The sequence below is a fragment of the Natator depressus genome, chromosome 14, assembly GCF_965152275.1.
Source record: "Natator depressus isolate rNatDep1 chromosome 14, rNatDep2.hap1, whole genome shotgun sequence".
Taxonomy (NCBI): Eukaryota; Metazoa; Chordata; order Testudines; family Cheloniidae; genus Natator; species Natator depressus.
This window is the reverse complement of record NC_134247.1, coordinates 24,772,704-24,796,503: the sequence shown is the minus strand read 5'-3', so window position 1 is coordinate 24,796,503 and position 23,800 is coordinate 24,772,704. Positions and strand designations below refer to the sequence as shown.

The 23,800-nt window shown below is 45.4% G+C and overlaps 1 protein-coding gene across 1 annotated transcript in view; it reads left to right on the top strand.

Annotated features, from left to right (window-relative positions):
• DNAH9 (dynein axonemal heavy chain 9) overlaps positions 1 to 23,800 on the top strand; it is a 397,352-nt gene that overhangs the window by 235,418 nt on the left and 138,134 nt on the right. Inside the window, exons 53-55 of the mRNA XM_074971509.1 lie at positions 1,371 to 1,606; positions 2,959 to 3,081; positions 8,682 to 8,886. Coding sequence (XP_074827610.1) covers positions 1,371 to 1,606; positions 2,959 to 3,081; positions 8,682 to 8,886 — 564 coding nt within the window. The remainder of the gene's footprint in view (positions 1 to 1,370; positions 1,607 to 2,958; positions 3,082 to 8,681; positions 8,887 to 23,800) is intronic.

Here is a 23,800-nt window from a genome sequence, read left to right as displayed (position 1 = left end):
GGACTATTCATCTCTATAGCAGAGAGAATCAGGGGGTGTGCCATCTCCATCCAGAGAATCTACAAACAGATCTCTGGCTGCATTCTATTCTGCTACCAGCTATTGAACCTTCCCCCAGCCACCATGGGTTAAGAGCTCATTCGACAAGAGTACAAGCAATAACTTTGGCATCACTTCAGGAAGTAAGTATCCTTGGTATCTGTAAAGTGGCCACGTGGGGCTCGGTTCACACGTTTGCGAGACATTATGCCCTGGTGCAGGACTCCTCTGATGATTCCTCCTTTGGGATAGCGGTCCTCTGCTAAGCTCTACCATCTACATCCTCCTCCTGCTTAAGTACTGCTTGTCAGACACCCACAGTGGAATACAATAGGGACCATCACTTGAAGAAGAAGAGGAAGTTACTAATCTGTAAGTAGAGGTTCTTTGAGATGTGTGGTCCATATCTGTATTCCACTATCCACCTCCCTTTCCCTCTGCTTCAGATCCTTTCTGGTTTGCAGTAGAGAAGGAACTGGAGAGATAGTCAGTTCATCCTGCGCTTTATCCTCTTGGTCAGAGATAAAGCGCAGGATGAACCTGACTCATCTCTCCAGTTCCTTCTCTACTGCAAACCAGAAAGGTTCTGAAGCAGAGGAAAGGGAGGTGGCACTAGTGGAATACAGATATGGACCACACATCTTGAAGAATCTCCAGTTATAGGTCAGTAACTTTCTCTTTCTGTAACACTGAACAAGGACCTCTGTTAGAATAAGAGAGCCAGTATTATCCCTAAAGCCATCCTGTCTCTCTGCTTTAATGCAGAACTTCTCCTAAAACTTCCCACCTGCTTGCCTGACTTCCTGTTGGACATTTAAAAAGACAATCCATATAGCTTCACTAAAAGTGATGGCATCTCCATTTCCCATAGCAAGTAATGCTTGCTTATCAGTTGTCACGTCCAGGTTTCCTAGGTAAACATAGCTGGCCCAGAAAGGGGCTTGCCTGTTGTAGAAATGTTTCTAGAGCTGCCAATGTCATTTTGCAACAAACAGCAGACCTATGAGGATGTTAATTATATTCTTCAAAACTGTCATTTCAAAGAGTTTGTACATGGAAATTTGTGATCTGAACCTGCTCTGCTTAGCTGTGATGACTTGGTGTGCTTAGCATGCTGCAGGCATTATTCTTTGTTTTTTTTCTATATATCAGGAATGAGTGAGGCTTTTAATGCTAGATCGAAACTATCCTGTAAAACTGTAGGCCACCAACAAATAACACTTAAGCTAAATTGCTAGATTCGGTTCTGCTTGCCCATCCTTGGAATATGTGGCAGCTTCTTCCACAAGTTTTTAACAATGTGCTTGGGGACATTCCTCCTTTGCTTTCAGGTTCCAGTCCCTGTAACTCCATCATTAGACCCTCTGACAATGCTGACGGATGATGCTGATATAGCAGCCTGGCAGAACGAAGGCCTTCCAGCTGATCGGATGTCCACGGAAAATGCCACAATCCTCACAAACTGTGAACGCTGGCCCCTTATGGTTGATCCCCAACTCCAGGGGATCAAGTGGATCAAAACCAAGTATGGTGAAGATCTCAGAGTGATCAGAATCGGGCAGAAGGGGTAAATGCAAGCCACCATACAGAATCATGTATTTTAATTGCTAGCTACGGTGTCAGACTTGAGGTATTGCATGTGTATAACTTCAGCGTAAGGACTACTGGAGCAAATTCAAGTGGCTGGGAAAGCTCCCAAAGTTGTTTGTGTATTAACCTGCTTTTTTCATTACCAAGATGATTACCATTATTGCTTTTGTTTCTGTTTAAATATAAGCAGGGCTGTTCAATGCTTGGCCTAGTTGCAATAGAAACCTCCTTAAAATGGAAAAGGAGGAGAAAAGAGATGTATGTGGGCACACCTGGATACCAATCTTCTGCACTTGGGATGGTAACTCTCCACCCTGTGGACTTAGTCCATTTCAGGCTACCGTTGTGTTAGCACATGCCTTATATTCTGCCCCACCTGACTCCATTCCACAGTGGGACAAAGGCAGAGCAGATCTCATTTCTGCAGGTCCTAGAAAGTAGGAGAGCCTAAGCGAATAGAATAGAGCTGCCAGGGGGTTAGGGAAACTGCCAGGCCCACTCCCTCTGCCATGTGGCCTTGCAATGAACTCAGGGTTAAAGACAAAGGAGGAGTATACAAGGTGTATATGGAAAGAACTCCCACCTACTCTGTTTCCGCTACTCATTGGTTGTGCAAGCTGCTTGTCAAATGGCCAGACTGACCACTCAGTACTGAAACATCATCGGTTTCAAAGGGGATCAAGGTGATTGGCTGGTTGGAATTCCAGCCCCGGAAACAGGCCAGATCAGGTGGGGGTTTGAAAGCATTTTAAGAGCCCCTGGAGGGTGCTCCTGGCTGTTCATCATGCGTTTTAGTTGTTTAAAGCAGTAAAATGTAAAGTGATGAAAGTGGAGAAGGCATCTTGACATCTAGATGGGAACAGAAAAAATCCCATAAGGTCCACTCTGTCTGCCATCATTGCCTACCCTGTGGTGCAGTCCCTCCTTTCCCCATCTCCAGCTGCATGCCAGGGTGTCAGTTATGCACAGGAGGACACTGTATTTAGAGGTGCAATGAGAAGAGTCAAATACCTCCATTCACCCCATTCACTGCAGCCATTCCTGGTGTTTGCAGTGTAGACATACCCTGTGCCTAACCATCTAAGGCTGTGTGGATACACAGACACCCTGGTCAGCAAGCTCTCTATGAAATGTAGTAGAAACCCCATTGGTTTTTCTACAGGAGGCCAACTGACTCCCCCACTCCTGCCCCTCATTGTTTTTGTTGTGTTCTAATTGTTCAGTGGTTTTCCACAGCTTTCTCTGGTGTCCCTCAGGGCTCATGCTCCTTGCTGCAGTGAGTAGAGTCTGTGCTACATGCTGATATTGTCCCAATACCATCTGTGCTAGGTATTTGGACACCATGGAACGAGCCCTTGCTGCAGGTGAAGTGGTTTTGATTGAAAACTTGGAGGAATCTGTGGATCCAGTTTTGGGAGCATTACTTGGCCGAGAAACAATCAAGAAAGGAAGGTGAGAGTCTGAGAGAGTGAATGAAATATGTGTCTGTGGCCATCTCTCTGTCTGGCCTTTTCCAGTGTCGGCAGGAGAAGAGATGGGTTCTTTATGTTAATATCTTGCCTTTGCCAAGCTTGGGGGTGTGTGTGTGTGTGTGTGTTTCTTTCTCACTTCACTCGTGTTCTGCCTTTGGGACTGGGGGTGAGATTTTAAATCATGGCAATCATAGATAGTCACTTGGGGTTGAAATAAACCTTTAGCTCTCTTAATTAGTCGGTTCCCTTAATCACTTGGCTCCCTGTATAGAAACAAATATCCCTCTCCCCTTATGTGGCAAAGACACCTCTGGACATTCCTAATATTTATAGGTTGGGTAATTTTACTTCAAGTTATTGTCACACAGATTGTGAAGAAAAAGTGTCCTCATTTTATTGGCTATTCGGGAATAAAGTTGCAGCTTTACGTATCAGAAACACAGGGAGCAGTACATACTGGGAGATGGTTCTTGGGGAATGACCAGGTGCCTTTCAGCATGAAGATATTCATACAAAGGGGCAGGAGAGCAGTGTTTCCTTTTTTGCTTCTTTTTGGGTGGAATTAAGATGACTGTGTTCTTAGACCCGTGTTCAAATAATAGCAACAAACAAATGTGTGTGTGCAGAGCTGTGTGGTGAACTTAACTTAGCATCCAAAGAATCCCCATCTCACTGACTTTCACACAATGGAGTCGTATTTCTTTCAATACATCTGTGTCATTCAGACTTTTAACGCTCTTTACATCTAGCTTAACAGGATCACAGCATTTCTGTGATCTCAGCTGCTTCTGCACCAGCTTTAGATGCACTCTCACTTGTGGCTTTGAATAGTAAACAACAAAGAGCCTGTTAAGGAATGTGCAACCCAAAGCTTAAGATCCTCAGAGATTATTTCCTTACTATTGAACACACTTAAAATACAGTTGAATGATGTAAACTTCTAGGAAAACTAGGCTCTCCTTATTGTGAAAAAAGAAAAGGAGTACTTGTGGCACCTTAGAGACTAGCAAATTTATCTGAGCATAAGCTTTCATGAGCTACAGCTCACTTCATCGGATGCATTCAGTGGAAAATACAGTGGGTATTCCACTGTATTTTCCACTGAATGCATCCGATGAAGTGAGCTGTAGCTCACGAAAGCTTATGCTCAAATAAATTTTAGTCTCTAAGGTGCCACAAGTACTCCTTTTCTTTTTGCGAATACAGACTAACATGGCTGCTACTGTGAAACCTGTCCTTATTGTGAAAGTAAAGCATCACAACCAAGATGGCTGTTTCAGTACCAAAAGTGACAGCTAGAGCAGAAAAATTTGAAAAAGGAGACAAGCTTGTAGTGGATGTGACATGAAACTAGAATCTCTTCTGACAATGGCAAAACTAAAACACTCCCTTGTCAGTGGTATATTACTCAGTTCTAGAAAGTCACTGTGAGGTAATAACAGTAACTATTTGAAAAAGGGAATGTTGGCCATCCAAATGTCTAGCTTGCTCCTTGGTCTTTGGGTGGTTCTCCTGGGCATCCTGGGGAAAAGGGACTTTCATATTCAGGAACTCCACACCAAGGCACCAATCCTGCAAGCTGATCCACATGGACAGATGTCCCATTGAAGTCAAGAGAAAGGATAGTCTTGTGGTCAAGGTTTTGGATGGGGACTCTGCGTATCTGGGGTCAGTTCCGGGCTATGTTACAGGCTCCTTCTGTGACTGTAGATAATACTCCCTTTCTCCCACTCCATCTGTTTAGACTGTAAGGTCTTTGATGCAAGAACTGTCTCTCACTATCTATGCATATGTACGTATATGTATCTATGTATATGAAGGTATGTAACCTATTGCTTAAATCAGCCTCTGTACCAGATGACTGGAGAGAGCTAATGTAATGCTGATTTTTTAAAAAGGTGCCAGAGGTGATCCTTCCAATTACACGCCAGTAAGCTTAACCTCAGTACTAGGCAAATTAGTTGAAACTATAGTAAAGAACTGAATTTTCAGACACATAGATGAACATGATTTCTTGGGGAAATCATACCTCACTAATTTATTAGAATATTTTGAAGGGGTCAGCAAACATGTGGACAAGTGTGATCCAGTGGATATAGTGTACTTGGCCGTTCAGAAGGCCTAGGACAAGGTCCCTCACCTAAGGCTCTTCAGCAAAGTAAGAATCATGGGGCAAGAGGGAAGGTCCTCTCATGGATAAGTAAGTGGTTAAAAGATAGGAAACAAAGGGTAGGAAGAAACCATCATTTTTCAGAATGGAGAGAGGTAAAAAGCATCTATACTGGGACCAGTCCTATTCAACATATTCATAAATGATCTGGAAAAAGGAGTGAACAGTGAGATGGCAACATTTGCAGGTGATAGAAAATTACTCAAGATTGTAAAGTCCAGAGCAGACTGCAAAGAGATACAAAGGGATCTCACAAAACTGGATGACTGGGCAACAAAACGGTAGATGAAATTCAGTGTTGATAAATGCAAAGCAATGCACACTGGAAAACTGTAATCCCAACTATGCATACAAAATGATGGCATCTAAATTAGCTGTTACCACTGAAGAAAGAGGTTTTGGGATCCTTGTGGATAGTTCTCTGAAAACATCTGCTCAGTGTGCAGCAGCAATCAAAAAAGGTAGTAGAAAATTAGGAACCATTAGGAAAGGGATTGATAATAAGACTGAAGATATCATAATGCCACTGTATAAATCTATGGTACGCCCACACCTTGAATACTGCATGCAGTTCTGGTCACCCCATCTCAAAGAAGATATATTAGAATTGGAAAAAGTGATTAGGAGTCGGGAAGCTGAGATTAAAAAGACTGGGACTGTTCACCTTGGAAAAGAGGCATTTGAGGGGGATATGATAGAGGTCTCTTTATACAGTCATGACTGGTATGGAGAAAGTGAATCAGGAAGTGTTATTTGCCCCTTCACATAACACAAGAACCAGGGGTCACCCAATGAAATTAATTGGCAGCAGGTTTAAAACAAACAAAAGGAAGTATTTCTTCACACACTGCACAGTCAACCTGTGGAACTCATTGCCAGGGGGTGCTGTGAAGGCCAAAAGTATGACTGGATTAAAAAAAAGAATTATACAAGTTCATGGAGGTTACGTGCATCAATGGTTATTAACCAAGATGATCAGGGATGCAACCAGTGGTGAGCTGGAGCCGGTTCGCACCGGTTCGCTAGAACGGGTTGTTAAATTTAGAAGTCCTTTTAGAACCGGTTGTTCCGTGAGGGACAACCAGTTCTAAAAGGGCTTCTAAATTTAACCAGCCAAAAGTGGCACCTTAGGCGCCACCTCCACGGGTGCTCCAGCCCTGGAGCACCCAAGCGGAAAATTTGGTGGGTGCAGAGCACCCACCGGCAGCTCCCTGCCCCACCCCCAGCCCACCTCCGCTCCGCCTCCGCCTCCTCCCCTGAATGCGCCGCCCCGCTCTGCTTCTCCGCCCCCCCCCCCCCGGCTTCCCGCGAATCAGCTGTTCGCGCGGGAAGCTGGGGCAGGCTGAGAAGCAGGCCGCTGGCTTCCTGCTCAGGCCCAGGGATGCACAGGTGAGCTGGGGCAGGGGGGCACGAGGAGGGCCGCCCACGCTGCAGCAGGTAACCGGGGGTGGGTGGGACGTGCAGGGGAACCGCTCCCCACCCCAACTCACCTCCGCCACCCTCGGCCTGAGTATGAAGCCGCTGCCTGCTTCTCTGCCCCACCCCCGGCTTCCCGCCGAACAGCTGATTCATGCGGGAAGCCGGGGCAGGCTGAGAAGCAGGCCGTGGCTTCCCACTCAGGCCCAGGGATGCGCAGGTGAGCTGGGGTGGGGGGGCGCGAGGAGGGCCACCCGCGCCGCAGCAGGTAACCGGGGGGGGGGCGTGCAGGGGAACCACTCCCCGCCCCAGCTCACCTCCGCCTCCCTGGGCCTGAGCGGGAAGCCACTGCCTGCTTCTCTCTCTTCCCCCCCCCCCACGCTTTCCCGCCAAACAGCTGATTCGTGGGAAGCCGGGGGGGGAGGTGCGGAGAAGCAGAGCGGGGCGGTGCTTTCAGGGGAGGAGGTGGAGGCGGAGCGGAGGTGATCTGGAGCCAGGCGCAGGGTGGGGAGCTGCCAGTGGGTGCTCTGCACCCACCAATTTTCCCCGTGGGTGCTCCAGCCCCAGAGCACCCAGGGAGTCGGCGCCTAAGGCACCACTTTTGATGTGATCAGTGGGGGAGCGGCTGCTCCCCCACCCCTAGGAGCCAGAGGGACCTGCTGGATGCTTCCTGGGAGCTGCCCCAGGTAAGTACCTCCGGGACTCCCCACCTTGCCCGCCGGCAGGTACCTCTGGCTCTTAGGGGTGGGGTGGGCACCCACTATGATGGCCTACGGGACCCTCCTGCCCGGTTCTGGGGGCAGTCAGGGGACAGAGGAGGGGGGTGGATGGAGCAGGGTTCCTGGGGGGGCGGGCAACAAGGAACACTGGGGGGTTGGATGGAGCAGGAGTCCCGGGGGGCGGGGGTGGGCAACAACCCCCTCGTGGAGTGAGGAGGGAACCCATTGTTAAGATTTTGGCAGCTCATCACTGTATGCAACCCCATGACTGCCAGAAGCTGGGAGCGGACAATGGGATGAATCACTCAATAATTGACGTGTTCGGTACCTCTGAAGCATCTGGCACTAGCCACTGTGAGAAGACAGGATACTGGGCTAGATGGACCATTGGTGTGACCCAGTATGGCCGTTCTATGTTCTTATGTACAGTGCCCAGCACAGTTGGGCCCGGATTCTGTTTGGCACTACTATGATACAAAGGGTAATGACATTTTATCTTTTTACTGATGCTGTGTCTACACACACAAGTTATACGGCTTTACCTATACCTGTGTATCAGTAAAAAAAAAAAAAAAAATCACACCCCAGACTGAAATACTGATACCAGTACAAAGTTCTGTGTAGCGCACGCCTAAGATAAATGTACATTCAACATCACTGTACCCCACATTCATCTGGGAATTCTTCTGCTCTGATTCCTGCTGGTTGCATTCATTCCTAGGTTTGCTGTGCTCTGATATTCCTTCTGCACTGTCTGTTCCCTGTCGTTATAAACCATAACCAATTTGTCAAATCATGCAATATATAAAACAAATTGGAATTTTGTCTGTTATCTTACTTCTCACAGGAGACAGTGCAGCACAGCCAGTCTCCAGCCTTGGCTTCATTTTTAAATCTCTGTGAGATTTACGGACCCAGCCTAGTCTGAAGAAAATAGGCTCCATAGATTTAAAGTTATGACTCTTTAAAGTCATCAGGTCGAAACTTTTTTTTTTTATGACAGACTGTTGGGCTGCTTCAAAACTAGGAATGACTTACATTTGAGATTGAGCACCCCCAAATGGAGACAGCGTGAAAGTCTAGACTATCTCAACGAGAGGGTGTCTCAAATGCCATCTAACCATAACTGTTCTTAACTTTAAATTGATATCTATGTATAGTGAGCATATATAATGTCATGCTGTTAAATGCTATTAGACATGAATGACATTAGTAAGTGAGCTAAAAGAGCTTTGGAAGCCACATGAACGTTTTCATCTGTTGATTCTGTTTCAGGTATATTAAAATTGGAGACAAAGAATGTGAATACAACCCCAGTTTCCATCTCATCCTCCACACAAAGCTAGCAAACCCCCATTACCAACCTGAGATGCAGGCACAGTGCACCCTGATCAATTTCACTGTAACTCGAGATGGCTTGGAAGACCAGCTGCTAGCAGCTGTAGTGAGCATGGAGCGGCCTGACCTGGAAGAACTAAAGGTAAGTCGCTGGTAGCAACCACTATAATTAAGACACTGTTGATAAACATTCAAAAATCATGAGTCAGGACCCAAAATCATGAGATTGGCATTAAAATAATGAGATTTTAATAAAATATTGGTTCTTTTTCTTTGCTTTTTGGGTTCGGAGCCACGTCTCCAGTTGCTAGGGCTTTACGTAAAATATCAAAACTTGTGCAATTTGCAGTAAAATACTGAGAGCTGGCAATGCTGCTAAGGATGGAAAAGGTTTTCAGTTATAACTCTTGCTCCTAACTTGCTAAAAAGTTCTCCTTTGGAGCTCAGACTTCACAGGCTTCAGTTTAAAGGTAAACTTGTAAAAAAAGTCTTCAGGAGATTCCACTCAGTCATTTTTCATTGATATGAGGTTGAATAAAACAACATACACACTGCAGAATATTATTGCCACACCTTTTCTCTCATTTTTTTAAAAGCCCCACCCTCTTTGGGACAATTTTGTACTTTCTCCCTTTTCAGCCTGACAGGCCTCAGGAAATCCTGACAGCGAATTTTTGCAGGGGTGGCTTAACAGAAGGTAGTGTGGCTGCTGAGATAGCACCCTGGCCAAAGACTTGTTGGGTTCTAGTCCCACCTCTGCTACTAGTGTGCTCAGATGAGTCACTTCATCTCCTTGTGCCTTGCTTTCCCTCTCTGTGAAATGGAGTCAATGATACTCACCTCCTTTTTAACGTGCTCTGAGATCTGTGGCTGACAAGTGCTATGGAAGAGATGGATATGATATAATTTTTACGTGTCCCAGAAAAACATGCCTCCCATCAGGCAATGAGGAAAGTCATGGGCATGAGAAAAATGTACCAAACATGCTATTTTAGGGTCCTTTTGCAGTCTTTCTCCATTCTGTAATATATGGCAAATATTAAGCTTTCATTTTAAAAATTGCAGTTTTTAAAGTTGCCAGATATCGCCATTGCAATGTACACAAATATGCAGCTGTCCATTGAACCCAGTCTTTCTAAAAAATGTCTTAAGTAAAAAAAGAGCAGCAGCATAAATTTGAGCAATGCCTCTTTTGTCTCATTCTCCTCAATCAAGTATGAGTTTCAAAGCCTAGCAGGACCATTGAAAGGCAAATATTAAAACGTATAGAAGTTACAAGCAAGAAATATACAAATTAAATGTACACCCCAAATAAAAGAATAGTAAGAGGACCAAAATAAAATGCCACCATGGTTAAACAACAAAGTCAAAGAAGCAGTTAGAGGCAAAAAGGAGTCCTTTAAAAATGGGAAGCCAAATCCTACTGAGGAAAATACGAAGGAGTATAAGCTCTGGCAAGTCAAGTGCAAAAGTGTAATTAGACAGCCCAAAAAACAATTTGAAGAGCAACCAGCAAAAGACTCAAACTAACAGCAAAAAAAATCAGAAGGAAGTATACCAAACAATCAGTGGGGGCCACTGGACAGTCGAGGTGCTAAAGAAGCACTCAAGGCAGACATGCTGTTGCAGAGAAGCTAAATGAATTCTTTGCATCCGTCTTCACTGCAGAGGATATGAGGGAGATTCCCACACCTGAGCCATTCTTTTTAGGAGACAAATCTGAGGAACTGTCCCAGACTGAGGTGTCGAGAGGAGGTTTTGGAACAAATTGATACATTAAACAGTATTAAGTAACCAGGACCAGATGGTATTCACCCAAGAATCATAGAATCATAGAATATCAGGGTTGGAAGGGACCCCAGAAGGTCATCTAGTCCAACCCCCTGCTCGAAGCAGGACCAATTCCCAGTTAAATCATCCCAGCCAGGGCTTTGTCAAGCCTGACCTTAAAAACCTCTAAGGAAGGAGATTCTACCACCTCCCTAGGTAACGCATTCCAGTGTTTCACCACCCTCTTAGTGAAAAAGTTTTTCCTAATATCCAATCTAAACCTCCCCCATTGCAACTTGAGAGCATTACTCCTCGTTCTGTCATCTGCTACCATTGAGAACAGTCTAGAGCCATCCTCTTTGGAACCCCCTTTCAGGTAGTTGAAAGCAGCTATCAAATCCCCCCTCATTCTTCTCTTCTGCAGACTAAACAATCCCAGCTCCCTCAGCCTCTCCTCATAAGTCATGTGCTCTAGACCCCTAATCATTTTTGTTGCCCTTCGCTGGACTCTCTCCAATTTATCCACATCCTTCTTGTAGTGTGGGGCCCAAAACTGGACACAGTACTCCAGATGAGGCCTCACCAGTGTCGAATAGAGGGGAACGATCACATCCCTCGATCTGCTCGCTATGCCCCTACTTATACATCCCAAAATGCCATTGGCCTTCTTGGCAACAAGGGCACACTGTTGACTCATATCCAGCTTCTCGTCCACTGTCACCCCTAGGTCCTTTTCCGCAGAACTGCTGCCTAGCCATTTGGTCCCTAGTCTGTAGCGGTGCATTGGATTCTTCCATCCTAAGTGCAGGACCCTGCACTTATCCTTATTGAACCTCATCAGATTTCTTTTGGCCCAATCCTCCAATTTGTCTAGGTCCTTCTGTATCCTATCCCTCCCCTCCAGCGTATCTACCACTCCTCCCAGTTTAGTATCATCCGCAAATTTGCTGAGAGTGCAATCCACACCATCCTCCAGATCATTTATGAAGATATTGAACAAAACCGGCCCCAGGACCGACCCCTGGGGCACTCCACTTGACACCGGCTGCCAACTAGACATGGAGCCATTTATCACTACCCGTTGAGCCCGACAATCTAGCCAGCTTTCTACCCACCTTATAGTGCATTCATCTAGCCCATACTTCCTTAACTTGCTGACAAGAATACTGTGGGAGACCGTGTCAAAAGCTTTGCTAAAGTCAAGAAACAATACATCCACTGCTTTCCCTTCATCCACAGAACCAGTAATCTCATCATAAAAGGCGATTAGATTAGTCAGGCATGACCTTCCCTTGGTGAATCCATGCTGACTGTTCCTGATCACTTTCCTCTCATGTAAGCGCTTCAGGATTGATTTTTTGAGGACCTTCTCCATGATTTTTCCAGGGACTGAGGTGAGGCTGACTGGCCTGTAGTTCCCAGGATCATCCTCCTTCCCTTTTTTAAAGATTGGCACTACATTAGCCTTTTTCCAGTCATCCGGGACTTCCCCCGTTCGCCACGAGTTTTCAAAGATAATGGCCAAGGGCTCTGCAATCACAGCCGCCAATTCCTTCAGCACTCTCGGATGTAACTCGTCCGGCCCCATGGACTTGTGCACGTCCAGCTTTTCTGAATAGTCCCTAACCACCTCTATCTCCACAGAGGGCTGGCCATCTCTTCCCCATTCTGTGATGCCCAGCGCAGCAGTCTGGGAGCTGACCTTGTTAGTGAAAACAGAGGCAAAAAAAGCATTGAGTACATTAGCTTTTTCCACATCCTCTGTCACTAGGTTGCCTCCCTCATTCAGTAAGGGGCCCACACTTTCCTTGGCTTTCTTCTTGTTGCCAACATACCTGAAGAAACCCTTCTTGTTACTCTTGACATCTCTTGCTAGCTGCAGCTCCAGGTGCGATTTGGCCCTCCTGATATCTTTCCTACATGCCCGAGCAATATTTTTATACTCTTCCCTGGTCATATGTCCAACCTTCCACTTCTTGTAAGCTTCTTTTTTATGTTTAAGATCCGCTAGGATTTCACCATTAAGCCAAGCTGGTCGCTTGCCATGTTTACTATTCTTTCGACTCATCGGGATGGTTTGTCCCTGTAACCTCAACAGGGATTCCTTGAAATACAGCCAGCTCTCCTGGACTCCCTTCCCCTTCATGATAGTCCCCCAGGGGATCCTACCCATCCGTTCCCTGAGGGAGTCGAAGTCTGCTTTCCTGAAGTCCAGGGTCCGTATCCTGCTGCTTACCTTTCTTCCCTGCGTCAGGATCCTGAACTCAACCAACTCATGGTCACTGCCTCCCAGATTCCCATCCACTTTTGCTTCCCCCACTAATTCTACCCGGTTTGTGAGCAGCAGGTCAAGAAAAGCGCCCCCCCTAGTTGGCTCCCCTAGCACTTGCGCCAGAAAATTGTCCCCTACGCTTTCCAAAAACTTCCTGGATTGTCTATGCACCGCTGTATTGCTCTCCCAGCAGATATCAGGAAAATTAAAGTCACCCATGAGAATCAGGGCATGCGATCTAGTAGCTTCCGTGAGTTGCCGGAAGAAAGCCTCATCCACCTCATCCCCCTGGTCCGGTGGTCTATAGCAGACTCCCACCACTACATCACTCTTGTTGCACACACTTCTAAACTTAATCCAGAGTTCTGGAGGAACTCAAATATGAAATTGCAGAACTACTAGCTATGGTATATAACCTATCGCTTAAATCAGCCTCTGTACCAGGTGACTGGAAGATAGCTAATGTAACCCAATTTTTAAAAAAGGTTCCGGAGGCGATCCTGACAATTACAGGCCAGTAAGCATAACTTCAGTACCAGACAAAATTGTTGAAACTATAGTAAAGAACAGAATTATCAGACACACAGATTAACATGATTTGTTGGGGAAGAGCCACCACAGCTTTTGTAAAGAGAAGTCATGCCTCACCAATCTATTACAATTCTTTGAGGGGGTCAACAAACACGTGGACAAGTGTGACCCAGTAGACACAGTGTACCTGGACTTTCAGAAAGCCTTTGACAAGGTCCCTTACCAAAGGCTCTTAACCAAAGTAAGCAGTCATGGGCTAAGAGGGAAGGCCCTCTCATGGATGGTTAAAAGACAGGAATCAAAGGGTAGGAATAAATGTTTTCAGGAGAGAGGTAAATAGTGGTGTCCCCTAGGGATCTGAACTGGGACAGTGCTGTTCAACATATTCTTAAATGGAAAAAAGGTTAAACAGTGAAGTGGATGATACAAAATTACTCAAGACTGTTAAATCCAAATATGACTATGAAGAGTTACAAAAGGATCTCACAAAACTAGGTGACTGAGCAACAAAATGGCAGATGAGATTCAGTGTTGATAAATGCAAAGTAATGCACTTTGGAAAACGTAATCCCAACTACATATACAAAATGATGGGATCTAAATTAGCTGTTATCACTCAAGCAAGAGATCTTGAAGTCATTGTGGATAGTTCTCTGAAAACATCCACTCAACATGCAGCAGCAGTCAAAAAAGCAAACAGAATGTTGGGAATCATTCAGAAAGGGATAGATAATATGACAGAACATATCATAATGCCACTATATAAAGCCATGGTATGCCCACATCTTGAATATTGCATGCAAGTTCTGGGTGCCCCATCTCAAAAAAGATATATTAGAATTGGAAAAAGTACAGAGAATAGCAACAAAAATTATTAGGGGTATGGAATAGCTTCCGTATGAGGAGAAATTAGAAAGACCAGGACTGTTCAGTTTGGAAAAGAGACAACTAAGGGAGGATGTGATAGATCTCTATAAAATCATGACTTGAGTGGAGAAAGTGAATAGGGAAGTGTTCTTTACCCCTTCACATAACACTAGAATCAGGGGTCACCCAATGAAATTAATAGGCAGCAGGCTTAAAACAAACAAAAGGAAGAACTTCTTCACACATGTGACTAGTGTTGATGGGTGCCCAACTTGAGACATGCCCAACTCTACACGGGGGTAACAAGATGAAATTCTCTGGCCTATGTAATACATGAGGTCCAGACTAGATGATCTAATCATCCTGTCTGGCTTTAAAAATCTATAAATCCATGAAAAAGAGCTTACAGACATTAAGTTTCTAGAACAGAGTTAACTGGCCATGCTGCACATCTTGCATATTTCATTATACATATTTAGCAATTTAGAAATATGTACTAAAGCCCCTGTGTTGAGCCCAAAGTATAACAGGATGAAATTCTGTGGCCTTTGAAATACAGGAGGAATTACAGGAATCCCAGATAGCAGAAATGTGTAACCCACTGGTGTACTGTAAAGTGCAAGCCAACACTATCCAGGTGGGGCTCTAACAGACCCATATCCTGTGTACATCGGGTACAGAGGGGGACCTGGAACACACCCGGGCCAGTGGGTTACAAATGCAGTCAACACACTCCTCTTTACTGATTCATGTAGGACTGGGTTGATGTAGAGTGTACGTGATTAACACAGTTGTGCCACTAACTAGGATGCATTCCGCCCAGCTTCAAAGTCATTGCATTTTAATGAAATAATGACACAATGGGAAAGGCAAATCCAATACACCGTGCAACTCTCAAATGCAATATTACGCTTTGGGGTTTATTAGCTCAGTCGGATTCTGTGGAATTTACATCTCTGCTTTAAAAGAGAAACTGCCTGTATTAGCGAGAGACGTGAAAACGATGTGAATTGGAGGTCAGGTCTTTCTAAGCGCCTAGTGATTGAGGGGAGTGGATGCTTAAGGAGGAGGATTGGAAGGCAGCTCCTCAGCACAGCTCCTAGACTGGCCAGAAGGGTTCACTGCTGTCAAAGCTGCTTCTGGCGTGGGGAGTGAGGGATCAAGTCACAGAATTGCTAGGCTGGCTTTTGAATCAGGTTAAGTGAAAATGCATGAGGAGCATTTTAATGCTAGGGATGCCACAAACCTCTCTCCACTCCTCTGTTGGGAATTCATCTTCCATTGCTGGAGGTTCATATAAGCACACAGGCCAGCATTTTCAAACTCCCATCCCTAATGTTAAATTTGTTCTGAGGTTCCTACGGAAAAGTGGCCTGATTTCTAATGCGAGCTGTGGGTGCTCAGCACTTCGGAAACCAGGGCACTTATTTGCTTTGAAACTTTTGGGCTCAAGTTTCAGTGGAGGGGAAGAAAAATGTTAGTGAGTGCTCCACAAGCTAAACTTCCAAGCACTTCTGCTGGCCACAGGGTGTACAAGACAAATCAAGCAGTTTATTTTGCAAAGTCCAGTCCTAATTTCTCAGGATATTTTCTCCATGCTCCTTGGCCCCATTTCACTTACAGCAGTCCCCATATCCCCACCCCATGCTTGTGCTTCTGGGGGCCAGTGTCAGGACAAGGTCAGAGGCACAGAGTGAGCTGCTCAGTATCAGGACCAAAGGCCAGGGATCAGTCCAGGGCCAAGCCAGGTCCAAACCGCAAAGTCAGAGTCCATTACCAAAGTGAGAGAGTGAAGCGAGAACTGGGGTGGGGCTGGGCCAGACTTTTTCACAGGAGTCAGCAGTGGTCTTAAGCCAGACACAGTAACCCATGATCAGGGTTGAGAGCCAAGCCTAGGTCGAGCACCAGGAATCACGGTGAGTCACAGTGCGGAGTGGTGAGCAGGGTCTGAGGCACGACAGAGGTCTGCATTACTCAGACAACTCCCAGAAATGGCTTCCTGATTTATGTGGGAAGTGCCAGCCAATCAGGAAACCCCAGAGGGCTGTCGCTCATGCCCCCTATGGTGGGATTTCCTGCAGGTCATCTCAGTTCCTCTTGGTGGCAAGCCCATCTGGGCCCTGGTGGCGATGAGGAAACAATGCCTGCCTGAAACCCCACAGACCCCAATTGTAAGTCCATGGGTTCTTACAGGCAGTTTGGTCTCCTTTGCAATTTAGAGTAACCTCAGAGCTGCTCTAATTTCCACCAGCAGTAACAGTCCCAGGTCACTGGAGCACAGCACCCTGAGGGCACATGGCAGAAGAATGTCCCGCATTCCCCCTTCAATGTCCCCAGGGCTGGGGGAAGTTTTCTCCTGTGTTGAACATGACCTTTGCCAACAGAATCTCCAGCTAACCAGTTAGGACTGTTTTGTGCTGTCCTAATCCAGCAGCCCAAAGAGATTGGGTGTGTGTATCAAGGATCTGACCCTTTTTCTCACAAGTCTACAAAAGCTTCTAAATCTGTGCACATCCCTTTAAAGTCTAAGGCCCTGCATGAGGCTCAAAATCAGTTAATTCAGCAAAAGAAAGATCTGACTTGATCACTGAACATATTATTCTTGGGGGTGTGTTCGGGTTAGAAATAAACACCAAGATGATTACTGAACAAATTCCACTTCTGGGTAAAAGCTGGAGTATGCAAATAACAGCTAAATAGTTTTCAATTACTGCACATGTCAGGGGACCGGTTCTTGAGTTCTCCCATGTCACTCTGACAGAGCCAAGCAAAAAGACAGGGGGAACCTCCCAGCCTGCTTCACATTCTCAGAAAGAGAAATGAACAAGTGTCAGAGTGTGGAACATGATATCACGTTATGAAAGAGTCAGCTTCACTGGCCTAAAGGGAAAAGAGTTTGACATTGCGATCAAAGAGTTAGGCATTTCACTGAGCACAAACCTTACTGAGAGATGTTTGACTCTGAAAATCTGGGACCTCATTGGTTATTTAATATTTAAAGTTTATATACAATTTGCAGAGACAGCTTCATGGTATCTCTTTTGCAAATCTGTCAGTGATGATGTTTTATATAGTTTTGGAAAGGACAGCCATGTAAAAAAATTTAAAAAAAGCCATCATGTTGGCACCACCTGGAGAATCCAGGGAGTGTTTTATGAATTTTTGTATATGAAATTTGTTCCCTTTAGCCACAGGCAGACAGGTAATTTATCCCTGTGTGACAAATATCCAGTGTTGGGAGGCCTCACTCACAATTAACCTTTTCAATGATGTCTGCTTTCACCAGGGTGCATGCTTTGTACCTGATGCCTCTCTGAAATCTCTCATCAAAACTAGGGAGCTAAGACAATTAGAGTGGAGGAAAAAGACTGTGAAACAAGAATGAAGCTGTTAATGATTGGCACTGCTTTGCAAGGGTATAAACAGCACATCAGGACAGAGTGCCTGCAGCATCCTCAGACTGCATAATTATAAGTGGAGCCTGTAGCATTGCCTATAGTTAAGGTTGCTCAACACTTCCCATTGGAAGGCCCTGTTTCCAGCTGCTTCTAACTTTGCCAAACTAACTGGGTGAGCTGACAATTCCCATTAATTTTCTGCCTTAGGGTGAATACTTCTGGAAAGTTTCAGCAAAAATAACTCAGCTGCTTCTAAGACCAAAACTAGTGGAAAATACATTGGTTAGGTCATGTTAATAAAGTTCTTACAACTATTGCAGTGTTGAGCTCAGGTGCTTTGGGCAAGGATTTGAATTTTGGCAGGGGAGTTGCCTGCATGTCAAGAATGTTCTTTTTGCTGTTCTCATGTAGAACCACCCAGTTTGGTTAAGATATAAGCCTTGGAAAATCAGTGTGCATATGCTCAGTAGAGACTGTGATGGGTTGGATCACAGAAACCTTCTTGGGGCTGCCAACTGATGTGCTGAGACTACCCCTGAGCCCGTTTCCCCTGGCAGCTTGGGACTTCAGTGCCCTGCCTGTTTTGAGCCAGACCTGCTAGTCTGCTGCAAACCCAGACCCAGGTCTGAGCCACATCCCCCCCAACAGCTGCAAGCTTCACTGAAAACAGCTTAAGAAGTGTTCTTGTCTCCAACACTCAGATGCCCAACTCCCAGTGCGGTCCAAAACCCCAAATAAAGCATATACAGGGTAAACTCATAAATTGTTCACCCTCTATAACACTGATAGAGAGATATGCACAGCTGTTTGTCACCCCAGCCACCCCAGGTATTAATACATACTCTGGGTTAATTAATAAGTGATTTTATTAAATACAAAAAGTAGGATTTAAGTGGTTCTAAGTAGTAACAGACAGAACAAAGTAAATTACCAAACAAAATAAAAAAACATACAAGTCTATGCCTAATACAGTAAGAAAGTGATTACAGATGAAACCTAATCCTCAGAGATGTTCCAGTAAGCTTCTTTTACAGACTAGGCTCCTTCTAGTCTGGGTCCAGCAATCACTTACACCCCCGTGGTTACTGTCCTTTGTTCCAGTTTCTTTCAAGTATCCTTTGGGGGTGGAGAGGCTCTCTCTTGAACCAACTGAAGACAAAATGGAGGGGTCTCCCAGAGGTTTAAATAGACTCTCTTGTGGGTGGACACCCTTCCCTCCCCCTGTGTAGAATTCCAGCTACAAGATGGAGTTTTGGAGTCACATGGGCAAGTCACATGTCCATGCATCACTCAGAACTTACAGGTAGCAGCTATTGTTCACATGCTACCTTGAACGTCCTCAAGTAGACTTCTTATGTGGAGCCTTCCAAGATCCATTGTCCATTAAGTGTTTCTTGATTGGGAACTTAGTGTGCAAATTCCTTTCTAAAGAAGCTGCCCAAATGCCTTACTAAGGCTACTTAAAATCAAACATGTACACAGCCAATGTTCATAACTTCGAATACAAAAATGATACATGCATACAAATAGGATGAATATATTCAGCAGATCATAACCTTTGCAGAGATGTGTTAGATGGCATATGTAGCATAAAACATATGCCAGTTATGTCATTTATATTCATAAGCATATTTCCATAAAGCATTATAGGGTGCAACGTCACAGAGACCTGTTAGATTTGGCAGCTAAATTCCCTAAAGATTCCATCTGCACTGAGCATGCTCCAGCCTAGGGATGCAGGGACAGATCAGAAGTTGTTCACCGAGAGATTCACATCTGTATTCCACTGAGGTGTGTGTGCACCCAGTGTGTCCAAAGCCAGAGAGTTTTCCATAGCAATACCCGTTGCGGTGGCTCATGCACACTATGCCTCTTTGTGCCCCCTCCCAGGGCAATTTAAGGGAGATGCTATCCTGATCCCTCATAGTTCATTCTCACTGCCTGAGTTGGAGCTTACCTTGTAGTTTACTTCAGAATTGCTATGCACTTAGAGGGTTTTTTCCTATATCTGTTTTTTGTAGTTATAGCTCAGTAGTAGTACCCACTAGTTAGTTATAGTTTAGATCATTTGAGGATAAAGCCCAGTGGCATTGGTCACCAGGCTTAAAACACTGGCATAGCTGGTCGTGTGCAGTCGCTATCCCAAACAGCAATCCCCACATGCTGCCTTATATGCCTCAGTGAGGGGCATATTAAAGAGCGGGGCAGTATCTGTCATTCTTTTAAAAAAGAGAACACAGATCTCCAGAGACTTTAGCCTCAAACAGCACCTCATGGAGCAAGCAATGCGACCTGCTTCAGCATCAGGGCCTTTGGCCAATGATCCAGCCCCACAACTAGCCTCTGAGGGAACAGCAATTTCTGACAAGCCCTTGGATTCCTTTCTGCAAAGAAGGAATAGATCCTCCTCAAGATGCTCTCCACAAAAGAGAGCCCATAAAGTGGACAGGAACCATTCAAAGTCCCCAGGAGACTCCCTCTTTATGTCAAGGAGAAACTTTACACGTTGCCAGGATTCCTCCGGTGCCCAGGGTAGAGTCAGGCCTTCGTCATGTGGCTCCCTGTACTGAGGATGGGACCTTACTGGTACTGTCCTGTCAACTCCAGCACTGTAAGAGGGATAGTCATTGAGTTCAGTACCAACAGACTCAACTCCAGCACCAGCCTTTTAGGTCCTTTCAACCCTTCAGGCTTTTCAAGCGGCATCTGACCTGCTTCGCCTTTCTGTCCTGGGTTCCCTGGTGCCACAAGACTCTTTAGTTGAGGATCTGCCTTCAGCCATTCTGGGTCTGTCCAGTTCTGTAACCTGGTGCCGAATCCATGGATGATACAGGTACTGGTTCCAAGTGAAGAGATAATAAGGATGCTTCCCTGGAACTGACTTTGGTTCCATCATTTGCCAGATCAGTACCGTGCCTGACTTTGATTTCTGTGCCAATGGCTTGTCCAGCACCTCCAGCTACAGCACTGACTCATTCATCTATTATGAGGCCAGCATCAACTTTTGAGATGCCCCTTCATCATCTTGGGGTGCATCTTGGATACCAATCTTGGCATTGACATTTCCATCTTCCTCTGGGCTACAGACTCATCAGGACAACTGATAGCTTCTCCACTACATGCAGCCTATACAGAAAGTTCTTTGCATTTTAACTCAGAATCATCCTCCTCTTCATAATCTTCCCTTGCTATTTGAAACTCAGTGTCTCTAAGTTATCTGTGGAAAGGAATCATTGATACTGAGAATGGGACCATTCTGGTAACAGAGACAGGCCATCTTGGCTGAGTCCATACTGGCCTCCAATTCCATATTCATTGGCTTAGTGGGCCTATTGGAACCTTTCAGAGGGGGTGTCCTTGATCGTTGAGGACCAGATCTTCAACCTGCTCCAGAGGATGTTCCCTCCAGTAAACCACCCTCCAGAGCTGCTGGTTTCAGGGCAGCACACTCAGGCACGTTCTACTGACCCATCACAACGTCAACCTGAACCTGTGCCCCAGGTTCCAGTTGTGTTATAGGAGGAGCCTTCTGTGCTACTTTCTTCCTTTTTGCCTGATGACTCTTTGGTACCAGATTCCTCCCCTCTCATACCAGAGGACTTCAAGTCTTTCCAGGACCTTTTAAGTAGTATGACAGCAGCACTGGACATTCAGGCTGAATATGTTCAAGACCGTATACATACATTTCTGGTAGGGCTGTTCATTAATTGCAGTTAATGCATGCAATTAACTCAAAATTAATTGCAATTAATCAAACCATAAAACAATGGAAAACCAATTGAAATGCATTCAATTTTTTTGGATGTTTTATATTCTCAGATATACTGATTTCAATTACAACACAGAATTCAAAGGGTACACTGCTGCCTTTATATTTTTTATTACAAATATTTGCACTGTAAAAATAAAGAATTATTTTTCACTTCCTCATACAAGTACTGTCGTGCAATCTCTTTATCGTGAAAGTGCAACTTACAGATACAGGGTTTTTTTGTTACATAACTGCATTCAAAAACAAAACAATGTAAAACTTTAACGCTTACAAGTCCACTCAGTCCTACTCCTTGTTCAGCCAAATTGCTAAGACAAACAAGTTTGGTTACATTTAAAGGAGATACTGCTGCCTGCTTCTTATTTACAACGTCACCTGAAAGTGAGAGCAGGCATATGCATGGCACTTTTGTAGCTGGCATTGCAAGGTATTTATGTGCCAGGTATGCTGAACATTCATATGTCCTTCATGCTTTGGCTACCATTCCAGAGGACATGCTTCCATGCTGATGACGCTTGTTAAAAAAAGTGTTAATTAAATTTGTGACTGAACTCCTTGGGGGGAGAATTGTATGTCTCCTGCTCTGTTTTACCTACATTCTGCCATATATTTCATGTTATAGCAGTTTCGGATGAGGACTCAGCACATGTTGTTCATGTGGAACATGGGGTTCCATGACCACTGCTCCTGAGGGAGACAGGTGGTGGTGGTTGGGGACTCTCTCCTTAGGGGGACTGAGTCATCTGCCGCCCCAACCGGGAAAACCGAGAAGTCTGCTGCTTCCCAGGAGCTAGGATTCACAATGTGACGGAGAGACTGCCGAGACTCATCAAGCCCTCGGATCACTAACTCTTCCTGCTTCTCCATGTGGGCACCACCAATGATACTGCCAAGAATGACCTTGAACAGATCACTACAGACTACGTGGCTCTGGGAAGAAGGATAAAGGAGTTCGACGTGCAAGTGGTGTTCTCGTCAATCCTCCCAGTGGAAGGAAAAGGCCTGGGTAGAGACTGTTGAATCGTGGAAGTCAACGAATGGCTACGCAGGTGGTGTCTGAGAGAAGGCTTTGGATTCTTTGACCATGAGATGGTGTTCCAAGAAGGAGGAGTGCTAGGCAGAGATGGACTCCACCTAATGAAGAGAGGGAAGAGCATATTTGCAAGCAGGCTGACTAACCTAGTGAGGAGGACTTTAAACTAGGTTCACTGGGGGAAGGAGACCAAAGCCCTGAGGTAAGTGGGGATGTGGGATACCGGGAGGAAGCATGAGCAGGAGCGCGCAAGAGGGGAGGGCTTCTGCCTCATACTAAGAAAGCAGGACAAACAGCGAGTTATACACAAATGCAAGAAGCCTGGGAAACAAGCAGGGAGAACTGGAAGTCCTGGCACAGTCAAGGAATTATGATGTGATTGGAATAACAGAGACTTGGTGGAATAACTCACATGACTGGAGTACTATCATGGATGGATATAAACTGTTCAGGAAGGACAGGCAGGGCAGAAAAGCTGGGGGAGTTGCATTGTAAGTAAGAGAGCAGTATGTCTGCTCAGAGCTCCGGTATGAAACTGCAGAAGAACCTGAGAGTCTCTGGATTAAGTTTAAAAGTGTGAGCAACAAGGGTGGTGTCGTGGTGGGAGTCTGCTATAAACCACCGGACCAGGGGGATGAGGTGGATGAGGCTTTCTTCCAGCAACTAACAGAAGTTACTAGATCGCAGGCCCTGGTTCTCATGGGAGACTTCAATCACCCTGATATCTACTGGGAGAGCAATACAGCGGTGCACAGACAATCCAGGAAGTTTCTGGAAAGTGTAGGGGACAATTTCCTGGTGCAAGTGCTGAAGGAACCAACTAGGGGTAGAGCTCTTCTTGACCTGCTGCTCACAAACCAGGAAGAATTAGTAGGGGAAGCAAAAGTGGATGGGAACCTGGGAGGCAGTGACCATGAGATGGTTGAGTTCAGGATCCTGACACAGGGAAGAAAGGAGAGCAGCAGAATACGGACCCTGGACTTCAGAAAAGCAGACTGACAACCTCAGGGAACTGATGGGCAGGATCCCCTAGGAGAACAACATGAGGGGGAAAAAGAAAAGGAGTACTTGTGGCCCCTTAGACTAACAAATTTATTTGAGCATAAGCTTTCGTGAGCTCCGATGAAGTGAGCTGTAGCTCACGAAAGCTTATGCTCAAATAAATTTGTTAGACTAAGGGGCCACAAGTACTCCTTTTCTTTTTGCAAATACAGACTAACATGGCTGCCACTCTGAATCCTGTCATGAGCGGGAAAGGAGTCCAGGAGAGTTGGCTGTATTTTAAAGAATCCTTATTGAGGTTACAGGGACAAACCATCCCGAAGTGTAGAAAGAATAGTAAATATGGCAGGCGACCAGCTTGGCTTAACAGTGAAATCCTTGCTGATCTTAAACACAAAAAAGAAGCTTACA